We start from the raw sequence: 15962 nt of genomic DNA on the forward strand, positions 1-15962 counted from the left end.
CCCACCCAGGGACCCCCTATCCCCTCACCCTTCCTCCTGCTTCTCTGCAGATGTACCCCTACCTACCCCCCCACTCCCACCTCCCCACCCTCAAATTCCCACCCCCTGGGGCGTCTAGCCTTCATGAGACCAAGGATCTCTTCTCCCACCTATGCCCGACAGGGCCCTCCACCCTTACACATATACAGCTGAAGCCATGGATCACTCCCTAAGTGCTCCCAGGCTGGTGGTTTAGACCCTGGGAGCTCTGGTTGGTTGGCATTGTTGCTCTCCTCATGGGGCCGCAAACCCTTTCAGCTCCTTCAGTCTTCACTCTAACTCCTCCATTGAGAACCCCATGATCAGTTCAATGGTTAGCTGTGAGCGTCTGCTCTGAATATGTCAGACTCTTGCAGACCTCTGAGGAGACATCTATATCAGGCTCTTATCAGCATGCACTTCCTGACATCCACATCAGCATCTACCTTTGGTGACTGCACATGGGATGGATACTCAGGTGGAATGGTCTTCAGACGGCCCCTCCTTCAGTTTCTGTCCCACACTTTGTCTCCATATTTGCTTCCTTGAGTATTTTGTTGCTCCTTCTAAGAAGGACCGAAGCACCCCCACTTGGTCTTCCTTCTTCATGAGCTTCATATGGCCTGTGAGTTGAATCTTGTGTATTTCAAGGTTCTGGACTAATATCCAATAATCAGTGAGTGAATACCATGTGTGTTCTTTTGTGATTGGCTACCTATGTGTTCTCTAGTAAGACACTCAGACGATGCTGGCAGTTCACATTCCAGCAGACACTGTGCCAGACTTGGGGCCAAATGCTGTAGCACAATGAATAATCGTCCACCCTCTAAGGCAGGTGCCAGAAGGAAAATCTGAATATAAAGTGTGGATATGAATGCTCAGACCCTCTACCATGTTGACAGCAGAGACAAAGTTCTTCTCTATAAATTTTCTGGCTTATGAGAAGAATGCTTAAGAAACATCTTTCTTGTAACTTGCTCTGGGCTAGAGATGCTGTGTTCACCACATGAGCACAGTTGGACATTTCAGGGAATCAGAGAGACAGGCTTTCCAAGAAGCGTGCCTAAGAACAGACCAAGAAGGATGAGCTGTTTTCCAGGTCCAAGGCACAAACCCTTTGGAGATAATACAATTAGAATGAGGAAAGAAACGGGGTGGGGGTGGGGGGGTCAAGACAGTGAGAAATAAAGAAAACTCAAGGAATTGGAGACTCAGGACCTTCAGTTTTTGCATAATAGAAAATCAAAGAAAGTCCAAATAAAACCCATTTTAAACTCTTTTCTTTGTTCCTAAATCATTCACTAATTATTTCCCTGGTATCATCTTCAAGAAGAGGCTATCTCCGACTTTTCCTGTAAGTCCTAGCATAGCTTAATTAATACCTGATTGATTGAGAGATTGACTCCTTTGAACCTGAAGTGAAATGGAGCTTTTTAATTTTCTTTTCTGCTGAACCTGAAATACAGCATATAGTAATTAGGAAAGGATCCCTTGTTATCTGGAAGTCCCAGCTACAATGGGCTCTTTGTAACTGAGCACATGGAAGGTAGGTGATTATTTAGGAGCTGATAAAACATACACCACTCCCTACTGCTTTCCTGATAATGGGATTTTCATGGTCATTATTTCCCTCTCAAATGAATTTTGTGGCTAGAGGATCTGACTGGACAGTGCTAAATGGGTGGGCAATTATCATCAAAGCTCAGCTCCAGCTGTGAGCAGCACTCACCTTTTATACCCTCCATTCTGTACTTCCTCCCCAGCAACCCGGAATGACTGACTCGTGTCCAGTCAGATTCTCACATGCTTTTTCAGAACCCCTGGGTTAACTTCATTCACTCATATAGCTACCTGTCCAAATCTTGGTATTCAAACAGGGCATCCAGGCAAAAGGCCCTGTTCGCATGTGTATTTCAGAAGAGGAAGTCAGGCTTTAAACATGTACATCTCCACGAGCAGGGAACCATGTAGTTAAGGATGAGAAGAGAAAAGGAAGGAAAGAGTGAGAGGGAGGAAGTTCAAGGAAGAAGAGGATAAAACGAAGAGGAAGAGGAGGAGAAAAAAAGAAGACAACGAGGAGGAGGAAGAGGAAGAAGAAAAAAAGAGGAGGAGAGGAGGGAAGGAAGAAGGAGAATCAGAGCTAACAGCAAATTTCAAAGTGAGACATATCATAAAGGCCATGAGATAAGATGGCAGGAGAAGCCCCTTGTTGAGATATCATTGCAGGAAAATTGAAATTCATTTGTGCTAAGACCTGAATATTATCCGAGGGTCATTGTCTATATCTCTGTGCATACGTGGACCCTTGTCATCCCTCAAGTCACCTCTGCAGAGACCACTGTAATCACTTCTTCTATAGAAGTGAGGACACATCTGGGTTTAATCTTTGCTTACTTGTCTACTGTCTTCTGTAGAGAATAAGTTACTTGGCCACATCTCTCTTGTTCATGAGTCTATCAGCAGTGCCTAGGATGCAAATTGGCATGTACAAGCAGCTGGTTAAGTACTCTAGTAGAGGAAAAGGGGAAAGCAAGAGGAGATGAAGGGTAGTGTGACATGGAGGTGACAAAGCAGACTTGTATACCGCTCTACACAATCAGGTGAGTCTATGGAGAGGGGATGAAGTGATATCCATTCACATTTCTGGAATCATTAGTTAGAAAAACAACAGTGAGTGTGATATTTAGAGAGAGCCTCCATGCTCCAGGAAAGCTAGAGAGAGGAAGAGTGTCTCTTTTAGAGGCATATCAAAATTATGATATCGAAAACACACTAAAATTTTAAGAGGCAAACAAACTCATCATTAGCCTAGGAGCTGGGGGGTGTTTACTTTTTGTCTGAGGTTAAATCATCATATTTATTGTCTAGCTAGACACTGAGACACTCTCCCAACTGGTACAGTTCTCTCTAACAACACTCCACAGTGTTAGCTCTATTATTTTACAAATGAGAACATTCAGCCGAGAGAGAGAGAGAGAGAGAGAGAGAGAGAGAGAGAGAGAGAGAGAGAGACAGAGAGACAGACAGAGAGACAGACAGAGAGACAGACAGAGAGACAGACAGAGACAGAGACAGAGACGACATGTGCGCGCTACACTATGGAAGAGCCAGAATTCAGACTAGGATATCTGGTCTCAGAACTACTTCTCTAAGGCTCAGAGGTGACCCATTCTTGAGTCAAAGTATCTATCAAGGAACATCGTAGAACTTATCACACGTGCGTTGTAAGCGGGATCAATGTAAGCTTTTTCATCAGCTATCTTGGTTGCGACAAGCTCACTGCTGCTATGGGGGTGAGGGGAGAAAAAAACTCAGTACCTTCCCACAGGAAAGGTGTATTAGTCAGCATTTGAGTTCTGCCCCATACCGATTCAGAGACATCTTCATCTCTGTGGTCCCAGCTATTACAGTACTCTCCTGACCATGTGAGGACTTTGCATTTCTACAAAATACCACCTAGGTGCCAATTTTTAAAGACTTCTTTGGAGAAAGCCTGCTAAGAAGGTGAGCTGAGAGCAAGAAAGTACTGGGTCTGGTCCTGACTATGCCAGTTACCAGGGGTTAACCTCCAGTAAAATAGACTCTAGACTTCTCACTAACAAACTAAAGGAGTGTATCTAAACTAGCAGCCTATCTCTAGGGTCTTCTAATCCAGGAAGTGTATTATTATAAAGCAACCTTTGGTTATTGTCTTAGTTAAGATTTTACTACTGTGAACAGACACCATGACCAAGTCAACTCTTATAAGGACAACATTTAATTGGGGCTGGCTTACAGGTTCAGAGGTTCATTCCATCATCACCAAGGCAGGAACATGGCAGCATCCAGGTAGCCATGGTGCAGGAGGAGCTGAGAGTTCTACATCTTTATCTGAAGGCCATTAGGGGAAAACTGGCTTCCAGGCAGCTAGAACGAGAATCTTAAAGCCCACACCCATAGTGACACACTTTCTCCAACAATGCCACACCTACTCTGACAGGACCACACCTCCTAATAGTGTCATTCCCTGGGCCAAACCTTAATCATTTCAATATTGATGATCTATTTGTATTTTTGCTCAAAACTGTAATCATAATTGCAGAATTGATTTCTGAAGGAAAATATCATCTATTTTCTTTCAACAATAAAATTCTAGTCATATATCATATATGTGTGCTTTAGGGCAAGAATAAACCTCCACCTTTTATTATAACTAGTTATGTGAAGCAGTTAATTAAATTGAGGAAATTACACTTACTTTCATAATGTACAGGGCTGGGTTTCAGAAGCAAATATAATGTTCTACAAACAGATTATTTGCCACAATCCAGCAGGTTTTGTACAATGCAGTTCTTAACAAGCATAAGAGGGTACTTGTATGTTCCAGATTAGCAGGGTAAGAGCTGTGACTAAAATACAACAGAGATCAGCAAAGTCAATAGCCACTGGTAAAGGCTCTGTACTGTGCTTCCACAGCCAGAGAGGCTTGTTTTGTAAACTGTGTGATATCATAACCTCGAGGAGTTTGCAAGGTGGGTGGTTTGAAAGCTGAGGCAAGGTTTAGGCAGCCAGAGTGGGATAAGGTATTAGAGATGGTGGGAGTCAGGAACTGCTCAATGGGGTTCTTTGCAGATAAAAGAAAATATATATTTACATATTTTACACACACACACAGGAGAGCATGTGCTCATGCATTCATTCAGACTTCTCATAGGAGACCAGAACCAGAAGAAAGTAGCGCCCAGAAACACTTCCTCATGTCTTGCAAGTTCTCCTACTCACATCTGAAGAACATCCTAGCTCGGCTTTGTGTCCCAGCATCTTCACCACTATTACTCTCTCTACTGACACCATTCTCTCCAAAGGACTCCAACCGAAATGTCCTCCTCTCCTCTGCCTCTCTAGTCTGTTTTCTCATACCTGGGTGACAGCTTCCTTATGGGAAGATTCGTTATAGTCTCTCCCTGCCTAAAACCCCAAGGCCCTCACAGCATGCACCAGGCCTGAGCACAGCCTTGCAGCAACTTTTGGCTCTCAGAGATTTGATTCTCCCTCTCTGCAGAGTGAATCATACCTGTACACTGACACCCACAGGTCCCAAAGCCTAATAGTAAGGCTTGAGCCTGCAAATAGCCCGTCTCTCTTCTGAAGCCTCACCTATGAGCTCAATACTACTCTAAACACATTCTTCAGGTGACCTTTTCCTCCCTTGTGTCTGGACGAGAGTCTAGAATTAAAGCCATAGACCTGCAGCCTGGCTGCAAGCAGAAAGACTTCTCATGAAGTCCCCTTTAACTTGATGGGGTTGAGGGGATCTTTCTGTAATTGTTTTTTAATTTTTGAGATCATAATTACATCATTTGTGTATTTATAAGTATCCACCTCTTTGCTTTCTTTCAAATTCATGGCCTTGTTTTTTTCATTAATTGTCTTTATACATATATGTATAATGTATATACATAAATATTCCTAAATATATAAGTACAGCATGTTCATTTGTATAATGTTATTTGCATGTATGTGTTCAGGGATGAGCATTTGGCATTGGATAACCAGTTGGTGTGCTCTTCCCTGGGGAAGACTGTTTCTCCTGCTCTTTGAATCCCTTAGTTGTCTGTAGTTCTTTGTGTACAGTCTCGTGAGCTTCCCTCTATCCACTTTAGGATGTCTGTGGTCGTCCTTGTTCAGTTTGTGTTTCTGCAGTCATGCTGGTGAAAGTATGTGCGTGTAGCTTCTAACATTCCTAAAGATACAATCACACAGCAAACTGTCTGATCCTCTGCCACTTACAACCTTTCCACCACCTCTTCTACAATAATCCATGAGCCTTAGGTGTAGGAGTTGTACTGTAGATGTAGTCATTGGAACTGGGCCCCACCACTTTGCATTTTGATTGGTTGTAGTCTTCTGTAATGGTCTCCACTTGTTGCAAAGAGCAGGTTTTGTCTGTGTGTTTGTTTGTTTGTTTGTTTGTTTGTCTTAAGATTAAGGACTACACTTCCCTGTGGGTAGAAGGACGAATGATTCTAATACAGTTAGTGTTGAATGGGGATTGATTGAGATGATGTGGAAATAGAAGAAAGACTAAAACCTCTCCAGAAGCAGGTTGATGAAGGACACCAGTCTGTCCTTGGGAGTGCAGACCCGGTGCATGAGATGTAGGGGGTTGGGATTTTACAAATGGGGACTTTGAAAATGGAATATTCCATCTTCAAGTCAGTTCCCCTGTAGTCTCAAAGTGATAGTTACCAAAGTTTGATAGTTACCAAAATGCTGGTGCATTGGCTTTATCAAGATGGGATGTTTTTCTGGAGAAAGGGAAAGTCCTTAGTTTAGGAGGCCACACCACCCTGTGGACTCCCTTATCAGAAGCTCCCCAGATCCAGACAGCCCATAGGTGTTCATTAGTCAACTTTCCTATCCAGTGTTTCTTGGCCCTCTTAAGGCTATTAGGTCATTGACTCTTCTGTTAAGAATTATTAGTAAAGTAGCACTTGTAGGCTCTCCTCCAAAATCTATGACCTCACTGCCCCTGGGTTTCCAATACCAGGCATGGTTTCCCTTCTATTGAGTGGGCTTTAAATCCAATTTATCAATGTGTGCCACTACTGCACCCTTAGGGTTAACATGCTGGCCATGCATGTTAGCCTGCATTATGTTGCTCATTGTTGTGGTTCATAGGTATCATAGCTGGATAAGGCTGTTGGCTGGGTTGCCTACATCCTTTGGAAGATGGAACTGTCATGCATATGGAAAACGACTCAGCCGTAAAGAAAATTTAAATCATGAACTTTACAGGTAATGGATAAAACTAAACAAGATATTGAGTGAGGTAATCCAGGCATAGGAAGACAAACATCACATGTTCTCTTTCTGAGGCTCCTAGCACCAAATCTCCAGATGTGAGTACATATCCTAGAGTTACTGCAGAAACCTTAAAGTTAAAATGGGACCATTTCTGGGATGGGAGCACGGGGGCAATAAGGAGGGGAATAGCAGGGGTACAAATAAATGATCTGATGGTGAAAAAGAGAAAAATGGAAGGTGTGCTAATTAAGAATTGGAGAGGAAGATCAGTAAAGAAGGAGGGTAAAATAACAGTAAGATGTCTGAAAAGTCACAAGTAATCATACTAGTAACGATTTAAAAAAAACCCTCACAATACATAAACCTATATACAAATATGCATATATAGTTGCAATGAAAATTTTCTATCTAGGTTGACAATGCTCCCTCAAAGAGCCAAAGACCACCTAACAAAAACCCCAATAACAAAAATCCCACCTAACAAAAAGGCTCTCTTTTGAGTTATTGACCAAAGCTGTCTGAGAGACTCCGAAGACATAGAGTTTATTCCTCTTGCCCTTGGCTACCTCTCAGAGGTGTAAGTTTAGTCCCTGTTGCTGAAGACACCATGCACTTCAGACACAGAAACCAGAAGCCCCTGAGCTGGAGGGGAACTGAAAGCTTCCCCCTGAGGAATTTAGGGTGGTAGGTGGTTGTTGCTTGTTTGATTGTTTGATTGTTTGGTTGTTTGGTTGGTTGTTTGGTTGGTTGTTTGGTTGGTTGTTTGGTTGGTTGGTTGGTTGGTTGGTTGGTTGGTTGGTTGGTTGGTTGGTTTTGGTTGGTTAGTTTGGGTTTTTTTTAAGACCAGATTTCTTTGTGTAGCCTTTGCTGTCCTGGAACTTTCTCTTAGACCAGGCTGGCCTTGAACTCACAGAGATCCACCTGCCCCTGCCTCCTGAATTAAAGTCATGCACGACCATCACCTGGCTGGGGTGGTGGTTCTTTAACAGTGAGGACTGGGCTGAGAAGTAAAAAGTGAGAAGTAAAACCTCAAAGCTAGAATTAACCTGCTGTTTTATGGATCATATTTGTATATTTTCTAGTTTACAGAGTGCACAAGATGGACTGGACCACTTTGATCCTTACACCATCATAGAGATGCTTATCAGCTTCCTTGTGTAGTTAAGGTTCAGGAACGTGCCACAGTCAGACAGGTTCTTCCGAGGTTCAAGCCTAGGTCTTCGGGCTCTTGTTCCACTCAGAGAGAAGCTTGTGGAGAAACAACAATGAATAAATGACTCTTTCTCCAACTACATATGGACGATTATAGAGATCAATAATATTTTGTTTCTAGGGAACTGACGGTAACTTTTCCCCATTCTCTCTTTCAAACCTACACCCACAAGCACAGCCAGAAAGAATGATTGGCAGCTATTGTTTATTTTACAAGGCTAGATGAATGACATTTCCGTGTCAGTGATACTCGAAAGCAACAAAAGGATAGGGTCTTCCCAGAGTACATTCAGCCCACCGCGCGACTTCTTTTGCATACTATCTCATGGAAGCCCTAACTTTTCACTCATACCACTAAGGAGATAGTTGATTGTTTCCTGAAAATGCTAATAACACAAAGCTCATAAATACTAATGAAACGCTATAGATTAGCAGAGCTCAGCAAGTAACCTAGGGAGCCTAGACAAGAATTCGTAGATTAAAAAATATAAAGAATACTTTTTAATCGAATTTCCTCCAGACTGGGTTCTCAAATGTTAATGAGTACTCTTTCTGGCTGTGTGGAGAGCTGACTCTAATAAGTACCTTTAAGAATGCAGAAGTGAATTATTGACTTAGTTTTAGTTGAAAAGAAATCTATTTATTCAAAGGCTATTTTAGGTGCCTCGGGATGGACGTGTTTAAGACAAAGGTGGGAGGGTAGGGAAGCCTGGGACGTTGTGATAAACACATAATTCAAATGCATGCCTCTATTTCAGCCAACTAAGCAATCTAAGTTGGAATGTGCTTATTATATTTGTCTTTTATGACACAACCTTCAATAATAATAATTGCCCTGGACTCTAAAAGCTGGTGTCAGAAATTATAACTTTGTCATTCATTGCTGAATCCCCTATGCCCAGCACAGACTCAGGCACAAATCAAATGTCCAATAAATGTTTGTTAAATGGATAAAAGACTTTCTTACAATATTTTCCAGAGCTTTTGAGATCTTCAATCTTTTCCTAAATGTCAGCTCGGATCGTGGTGACTGTTACAAAGCTCCCAAGTAAGACCCATCTCCACCCTAGCGACCAGACACCCTTTCATTCATCCTCCAGTCTCCTCTTCTTTCTCCCTGAGCTTCATGTCCTAGACTTTGCTCTGCATGAGATGTTTAAATATCATTTTTGCCCAGAGTTCTCAATCAAAAGCCTATTTATCTTTAAAGGAATCCTTAAGTAGCTGAAAGCTACCCTAATACTTTCCAAGAGCTCGGTCTCCTTCCTCTCCCTGATGCCCTTCCCCTGCCTGCAGAGCCCAGTAGCACCTGATGTAGACACGTGTGCTGTTGGTGTAACTGAGTGTGAATCCAAGGTACTGTGCCAGGAGCCCTTTGTCCCAGTATGGCTATGTGGGAGGTCGAGTGAAAGGACACCACCTGAATCTTCCCACAACAGAGCAGGAAACTTGCTCCAAGTGAACCAAAAATACTGTTACACAATTACTGAGGCAAAGCAAGGGGTCATGGCAAAAAGTTGAGAAATTCAAAGGAGGAAAAGTCCTTATGTGGGGATGGGTCCTCTGGAGTTCTGGAGGCACCAGTAGTTACTTTTCTCTTCAGAGAGCCTGGAATCTTGGAATCAGAATGGAGTATACACAGATCCATGTCACAGGGTGTCTCCAGCCCTCCCAGGGGCCTAGGTCACACCTCCTGTAAGAAGACATGGCCCCCAAGAGCACACTCTTCTTTGTTGCCAGGTTGAATTTTCGTTTGGGCTTAGCTATTCTGTAAACCTGTGCTGAGGAAGGAGTTGGGGTTTGTTCTGTTTCTTTTGGGAAGTGTCCCGTAATGAGACATCAGTTTCTTAGCAGACTGCTCTACGGTAGACTAGGATAAATGCTTGAGTCAGTCTGCAGAATAGCCAACGATTATAAGATTTTGCAAATCCTGGGCTGCTTGACAAAAATGGGTTAATTTTGAACAAAGGACTAGGAGGCCCAGAGCAATGCCTGTGAACAGTTCACAGATTGGAGATCTGGAGCCAAACTCTCCAGAATGAGTAAGTCCAGCCCTGCTACACACGTGGCCTGTGATTTGTGCTTCCCCTTCTACCTGAGGGGTGGAGAATAATAGCACCTTCTACATATGGCAATAATGTATCAGTGGGTATGAAGTGAATTAATAAGTAGAAAGTGCCTAGAACAGTGCCTGGCATATAATAAGTGCTTTAAAAATTTATGTTAAAACCATCATTGTACTTTTATAACATTGCTTTAGTTCCTGTGGACCAAGGGATTCAGTACTAGGTCCCAATTTGTGCAACTGCAAGGACTGTGCAAATAATAGCGTTAGGATTGGGGCCACACATCAGCAGATCAGGTCAGGTAGAACTGAGACGGGCATATGGCCACTGAGTATACAGGACAATTATCAAGCATGTAATTCAAGGAACTAGATCTCCTCTAGAACAACCTCTAGGGCACCATGAAACCTATCACTGTACCTGGAGCACAGCTTTAACCTCCAGGCAATAGAATTAAATAGGAACTAATCTGGAATTCTGAGACCAGGATACACACAGGCCTATTGGTGTAGTGTTCACAACATCACTCTATATCTCATTTAAAAGATGAAATCCCCCAAACCACTCAGGAGCCTGTAGCTGGATGATTGTAAATTCAAGCCTAACCTGGTTTACCTATGGAGACCCTGTTGATCAGAAAGTTCCAAATACTGCAATATAATTCACACCATCCTCACTCTTTGGCTGTCAGCATCCTTGGGAGAATGCTAGGTTCATTATCCAGAACTCTCTGTGCTAGATACAACTCCATGCAGCCTCAGACGTTCTGTTTCCCCACAGTAGACCTTGTATTTGTCACTTTTAAGTAAAACAGCTGGCCAGAAGTCTCTAGCCAGAAAATCGGTTACTCTCTCTGAGTCCAGAGTAGGTAATGTGTTACACAGCAAGAGATTTCTTAAACTTCTCCGAATCTTGCTTGTTCCCAAAGTCATCTTTGAACACAAGGATTGCAGGATTCACAGGACTTTACACCCAAGAGCTGATCCCCAAGGTGTTTGTGGAGAGGTGGAGTGGTGACAGGAGAGAAGCTACTTGTACAAGAATACAAGGATGCCTACTGTCCACTGAGTTCAGAATAGGGGCCCCATGCCTATTCTCAAGCATCAGTTCCCAAGGAGATGTTAAATTTCTTTCCCCTGAGATAAAACAAAACAGGTAGGAAAGGGACCAGGAAGGTTTTCTTGGAAGCAGCCACTGAGGTGACAAAGAGAAAGAAGGTAGACACAGAGAAGACCAGATGCAGGAGTGAAGTGTAAGAAGGGGAGAGAGTGTTGGGAAGAGAGAAAGCACCCAATGAGGTGGCAGGCATGTGACAAGATGAGGACTAAGGACCTCTCAGCCAGGAAGAGGTCATCTCATGTTGTGCTTAAGCTTTAGTAAATATCAAAAATGATAAGCTGTGTGCCTAGGACCTCAGACAAGGGGCTACCATATGGGAAATACATGTTCATCACCTGTCTGGTGAGCTAGGATACAGGAGGAGAATTAACCAAAAAGCACATGATAAACACATTGATTAATGTATTCAACAACTCCTGAGCACCTAATGTGTACCAGGTCTGACATAATGTTAACTCTTGTATCCTAAGCCTGATATCACCTGTGTGCATACTGAGAATGGGGTAATGGTTATTGGCTCGTTACATGCACTTTGTTGAGTGTTAATACAATTTCAGAAAACTCTGCAAGTCATTGATTCCTTCTCTTTTCTAAGCATACAGCCACTGACACTATAAAAATGATAGACCATCGCTACTGCATTTCTCTTGAATTATTCATTTTACTTTCTTCAGGTACTCCTGGTGGCATTCCCAAACGCGAAGCTGAAAGAAAAATAAATACCAAGTGGCTAACACTGTGTTCTGTGAAGCCGAGGGCTTGTTATATAACTGGGAACCTCTGGCCCCACGCTAGCCCAGAACCATGGAGAGAAACAGTTCCTTCTTCAACTCTATCTGGGAAACCATCCGGACCAGACACGAAAGAGGCGTCTTCAACACCGTCTGCCTAGCTGTGTTCCTGGGGCTGCCCCTGGTGGTGGTTCTCACCCTCTTCTTCATTTGTTGCCATTGCTGCTGTAGCCGGCCACCCAAGAGCAACCAACAGACAGACCAGAACAAGAAGAAAAAGAAAAAGAAGAAGAAGAAGAAGAAAGATGAAGACCTCTGGATCTCTGCTCAGCCCAAGCTCCTCCAGATGGAGAAGAGGCCATCACTACCTGTCTAGTGAGCAAGGAAGCAGAGTGTCCTCCCCTTGGAGTCAAGCCTCCTTCCAACCACAGAGACCTGAGGAGCCTTTAAAGTGATGCATTCACTCCCACAGATTACTCAACCAAGGGACAAATTTCAGAGTAAGCATCCCAGTGGATGGGAGTGTGTAGACAATTCTTACACTGTCTTGGCAGCTATGTGTCCAATATCAGAGCTCTCTGGTGTACCCCCAAGCATGTACTGCAGTTTCTGGTATACTCTACCACAAAAGCACAGAAAACATGTATACATGTGTGTTAGATGGCATTCAACTTTGTATGTATCATATGTATGCACATTTGGACAACAGGTACATGGGACGGGATATCCTATTTATCACGTGGCCATGTAATATGCATTTTGCTCAAATATACATGCTTGTAGAAATGTCTTATGGGAAGACATATCCAGATTTAGGTTCATATGCACAATTAAGTAGCCATGATGCAAGGCCCTATGCACTGTCTATATGTCATTCAGGTCAGAGATGGGTGCTTCCTATTCCTATACTTACATAGTATTTTACTGGAAATATATTTGGACATTCTCAGAACCTGGTACAGTCCTCACTTCAGTATATATTGATACAGACATAGCTAGTGGTTTCTATATGCTTCTGACCTTTTGCCTGTACCTAAAAGTTTAAAGTATGGCTCCAAATACACTCAAAGCTCTTTGCTTGCAATTCACGACAAGGTCCTCATTACCTCTGACAGATGTTTAATGTGGCCCAAGACCTCTCGGAGACATTACCCCATAACTACTCAGCAAGGTGCCCTTTTCTAAGCAGTGATGAACAGCTCTTGGCAGTGACTATGAGAAAGCTATGGAAACCCACATAGTCACTTCACTGGACTGCAGATGTGTACCCATGAGCTGTATAGAGAGATAGAAAGGGTAAGGAGATGCCCCGCATGAACTAGTTCTAATCCATGTGACCAAGGGCTTTCAGAAAGAAAACAAGTAAGATCATCCCGAGTCCAGTCTCATAAACACACACACACACAAGACACACCAGAAACAATCCTCCATGTTTGTAGCACTGCATGATGCGTTGCAGGTGGGAGGTAGAAGCCATAGTTTAGATGAAAGATAAAACTATAAAGATATCTCTTGCTATTTATGTTGATGCTCAGGAAAATATCTTGTACACAGTAGGTACTCATAACTGTGGGTGGCTATACAGTGATGCTAAGGATAAACTTGTAATACCTCATGATTCCCCCTGAGTGACCTACTCTTTTAAGAGACCCCATTAACTGCTACAGAAAGTGAGACAAAGCATTGAGACAGGGGTTGTACTGACATATGTGCACTGTGGCACCTGAGGCCATGCCATATTCTGAGTGGAGGAGAGCCTTTCCTTCCCAGCCAAAGGCTAAGAAAACAAATTGCATGGTGTTTTTGGTTGTGTTACAAAGGCAGAGAATTCCCAGCTTGGCAGTGACTATACTCCAATATCTCATTTGCACATCTACTGGAGAGCCCTATAGATATTGTCCCCACAGAGACCATTGTAGACAGTGGGAAATCACTGTCTTAATTAATGACTTAGCCAAATTATGACATTACAGTAGCAAGGAAAAAAATTCCCGAAATTGATGAGCCTGTACGAATGGAAAGTTGTACTCTGCTTGTTCAGTTGGGCTGCCTGGTACTCATGGCTCTACTCCCAGTGTGCACCAGGCCCTTGGAAGGTAGCTACCTAGTGGTCGCTCTCACAACTGGGTCTTCTAACAGGCAGCGCAGTCACATTCATTTGCTCACCCTACGCAACCTCAATGTCACTAGGCACTCAGGCCTTCCACCCACAGGCCTCTTTGACCAAAACAAAGCTTCCTGATTCTCTGCTGGTTGTGGAATACATGGCTGTCCTCCACATGTCACAGAATGATCAGTCTTCTCTTCTCTGCCAATTGCTACCCACCAGATGCCCTTCCCACTTCTCTCAGTCACCTTAAGACAGAAGACTTGAGGGTAGAAGTGAAGACACAGCAGAGATGGGATGTCAGATATGGTCTACAAGGATAGATCACCAGGATTAGGGACCATACAAATTACAAGGTTTCTGTGACAACTGGCTATCAGTTTGAATTAAGACAGCAGTCAGTTGTCACTGATTGCATAACAAAGCCTCTATCTCAGGCACAGTGTACCTACTGCTTTCTAACCAAGTAGACTTGCACCAGTTCCTGTCACGAGACATCCAGAAAGGCAATTAATTCCCAGTTCCTTCTATATCCTGGAATCCAGGAATCCCAACCCTGATTGGATCTCAGCTTCCTGTCACAGACTCTCTGATAGTCTTTGCAGAAGGTGCAGGGACCATTATATGATAGGCCCTCCCATAGATACTGGGGAGCAGAAGACCAAAGTAGTGTTTGGTGTCCTGTCTCCCTGCCTCACTCTTCCGATTCTTCTCGTATTGCTTCTTCTCCTGGCATCATGCCAGGTCGTTCCTTTATGACTTGACACTTTTTGCCCCTCAGTTGCCACGGATACAGTTTCAGAGTAGGATGCTTGGGACCTGTGCCTACCTGATCCATCTGGGGAGGGTAAGTTAATGGAGAACATAAGAGGCTCCAGGGGACTGGAGGAATGGCTCACCAGTTAAGAGCACTATTGCTTTTGTAGAAGACCCAGGTACCAGGCATGCATGTGGTACACATGTATACATGTAGGCACACCACTCATACACATAAAATAAATCTTTTTCAAAAATGTAAAAAGAGGATCCATAAAGAAGAGATCTTCTCAACTGGCATGGGCTTGGGTATGGGGGTCATCCCCACCCACACTGGACTTCTGGCCTGCCTTGGTCATACTCAGAAACAGTCGGAGGGGTCTTTATCCATTGTTCTTTGGACTTTTTTGATTTCTTGGGAGGAGGAAAAAGAAGAGGAAAATGTAAAGAAAAGCCAGTCACTTTTTTTGAGAAGAATATATAAATGATCAAAGCTGTAAAGTATTTGACAGTGTTTTGTTTTCTATAACATTCAAATACATATAAAAGTTTATTTAAATAAATATTTTGAAAACAAAATCCTCCTTTCACGTTGGAGTGAGTCACTGGCTTACCACTGAGATATTATTCTCACACAGAATTGACAGATGCAGGAGCTCTCTTTGCCTGGTCACTGCCCTCCTAGAATCTCAGGTCTGAGGACCAGGAATGGGGCATCTCTCCCTTCTAAACAAAGCAGGCAACTTTGGAAGCTAAAGTGAGCAACAGTGGCTACAGAAGACATACTGACTGATATTCCCTGGGGACACTTAGAAAACATCTCTTCAGTGAAGTCAGTGTCTTGTTATAGGAAACAGAGGAAATAACCTTTGGGTTAATTTGATGCTAAGATACAAAGGACTAAGGGACACAGATATCTGTGCCTATGTGCATGTGTTTATATAAACACATACATCCTTTTTCTAAGTCAACCACAACCTTGTGCTAGTTAGGAAAGTAAATGGCTTAGATGCTCTTGATTCCTCTCCCAACAAGGCTTAGTAGGTGCTACCTAGAGTGCAGGCCAACAGAAACAAGATGGTGAAATGTTCTCTACCGGTACTGCCCAAACTGGTACTATTAGCCACATGTGGCTTAGTTCATTAAAATTAAATTAGATTAAAAGTC

General features: G+C 43.1%; 1 protein-coding gene across 5 annotated transcripts in view; it reads left to right on the plus strand.

Annotated features, from left to right (window-relative positions):
* Nucleotides 1-15374, plus strand: part of Kiaa0040 (KIAA0040 ortholog) — a 33308-nt gene extending 17934 nt beyond the window's left edge. For 4 of the 5 annotated variants that reach the window (XM_028758568.1, XM_028758583.1, XM_028758576.1 and 1 more), the window contains one exon: nucleotides 11876-15374. In XM_028758568.1, coding sequence (XP_028614401.1) covers nucleotides 12006-12308 — 303 coding nt within the window. In that variant the 5' untranslated portion in view covers nucleotides 11876-12005 and the 3' untranslated portion in view covers nucleotides 12309-15374. Of the gene's footprint in view, nucleotides 1-6709; nucleotides 6796-11875 lie in introns of those variants that run through there. The other variant, XM_028758590.1, reaches the window with a different exon arrangement.
* The last annotated feature ends 588 nt before the right edge of the window (nucleotides 15375-15962 follow it).

Source organism: Grammomys surdaster, unplaced genomic scaffold (assembly GCF_004785775.1).
Source record: "Grammomys surdaster isolate TR1022 unplaced genomic scaffold, NIH_TR_1.0 130, whole genome shotgun sequence".
In the NCBI taxonomy this organism is placed as follows: Eukaryota; Metazoa; Chordata; class Mammalia; order Rodentia; family Muridae; genus Grammomys; species Grammomys surdaster.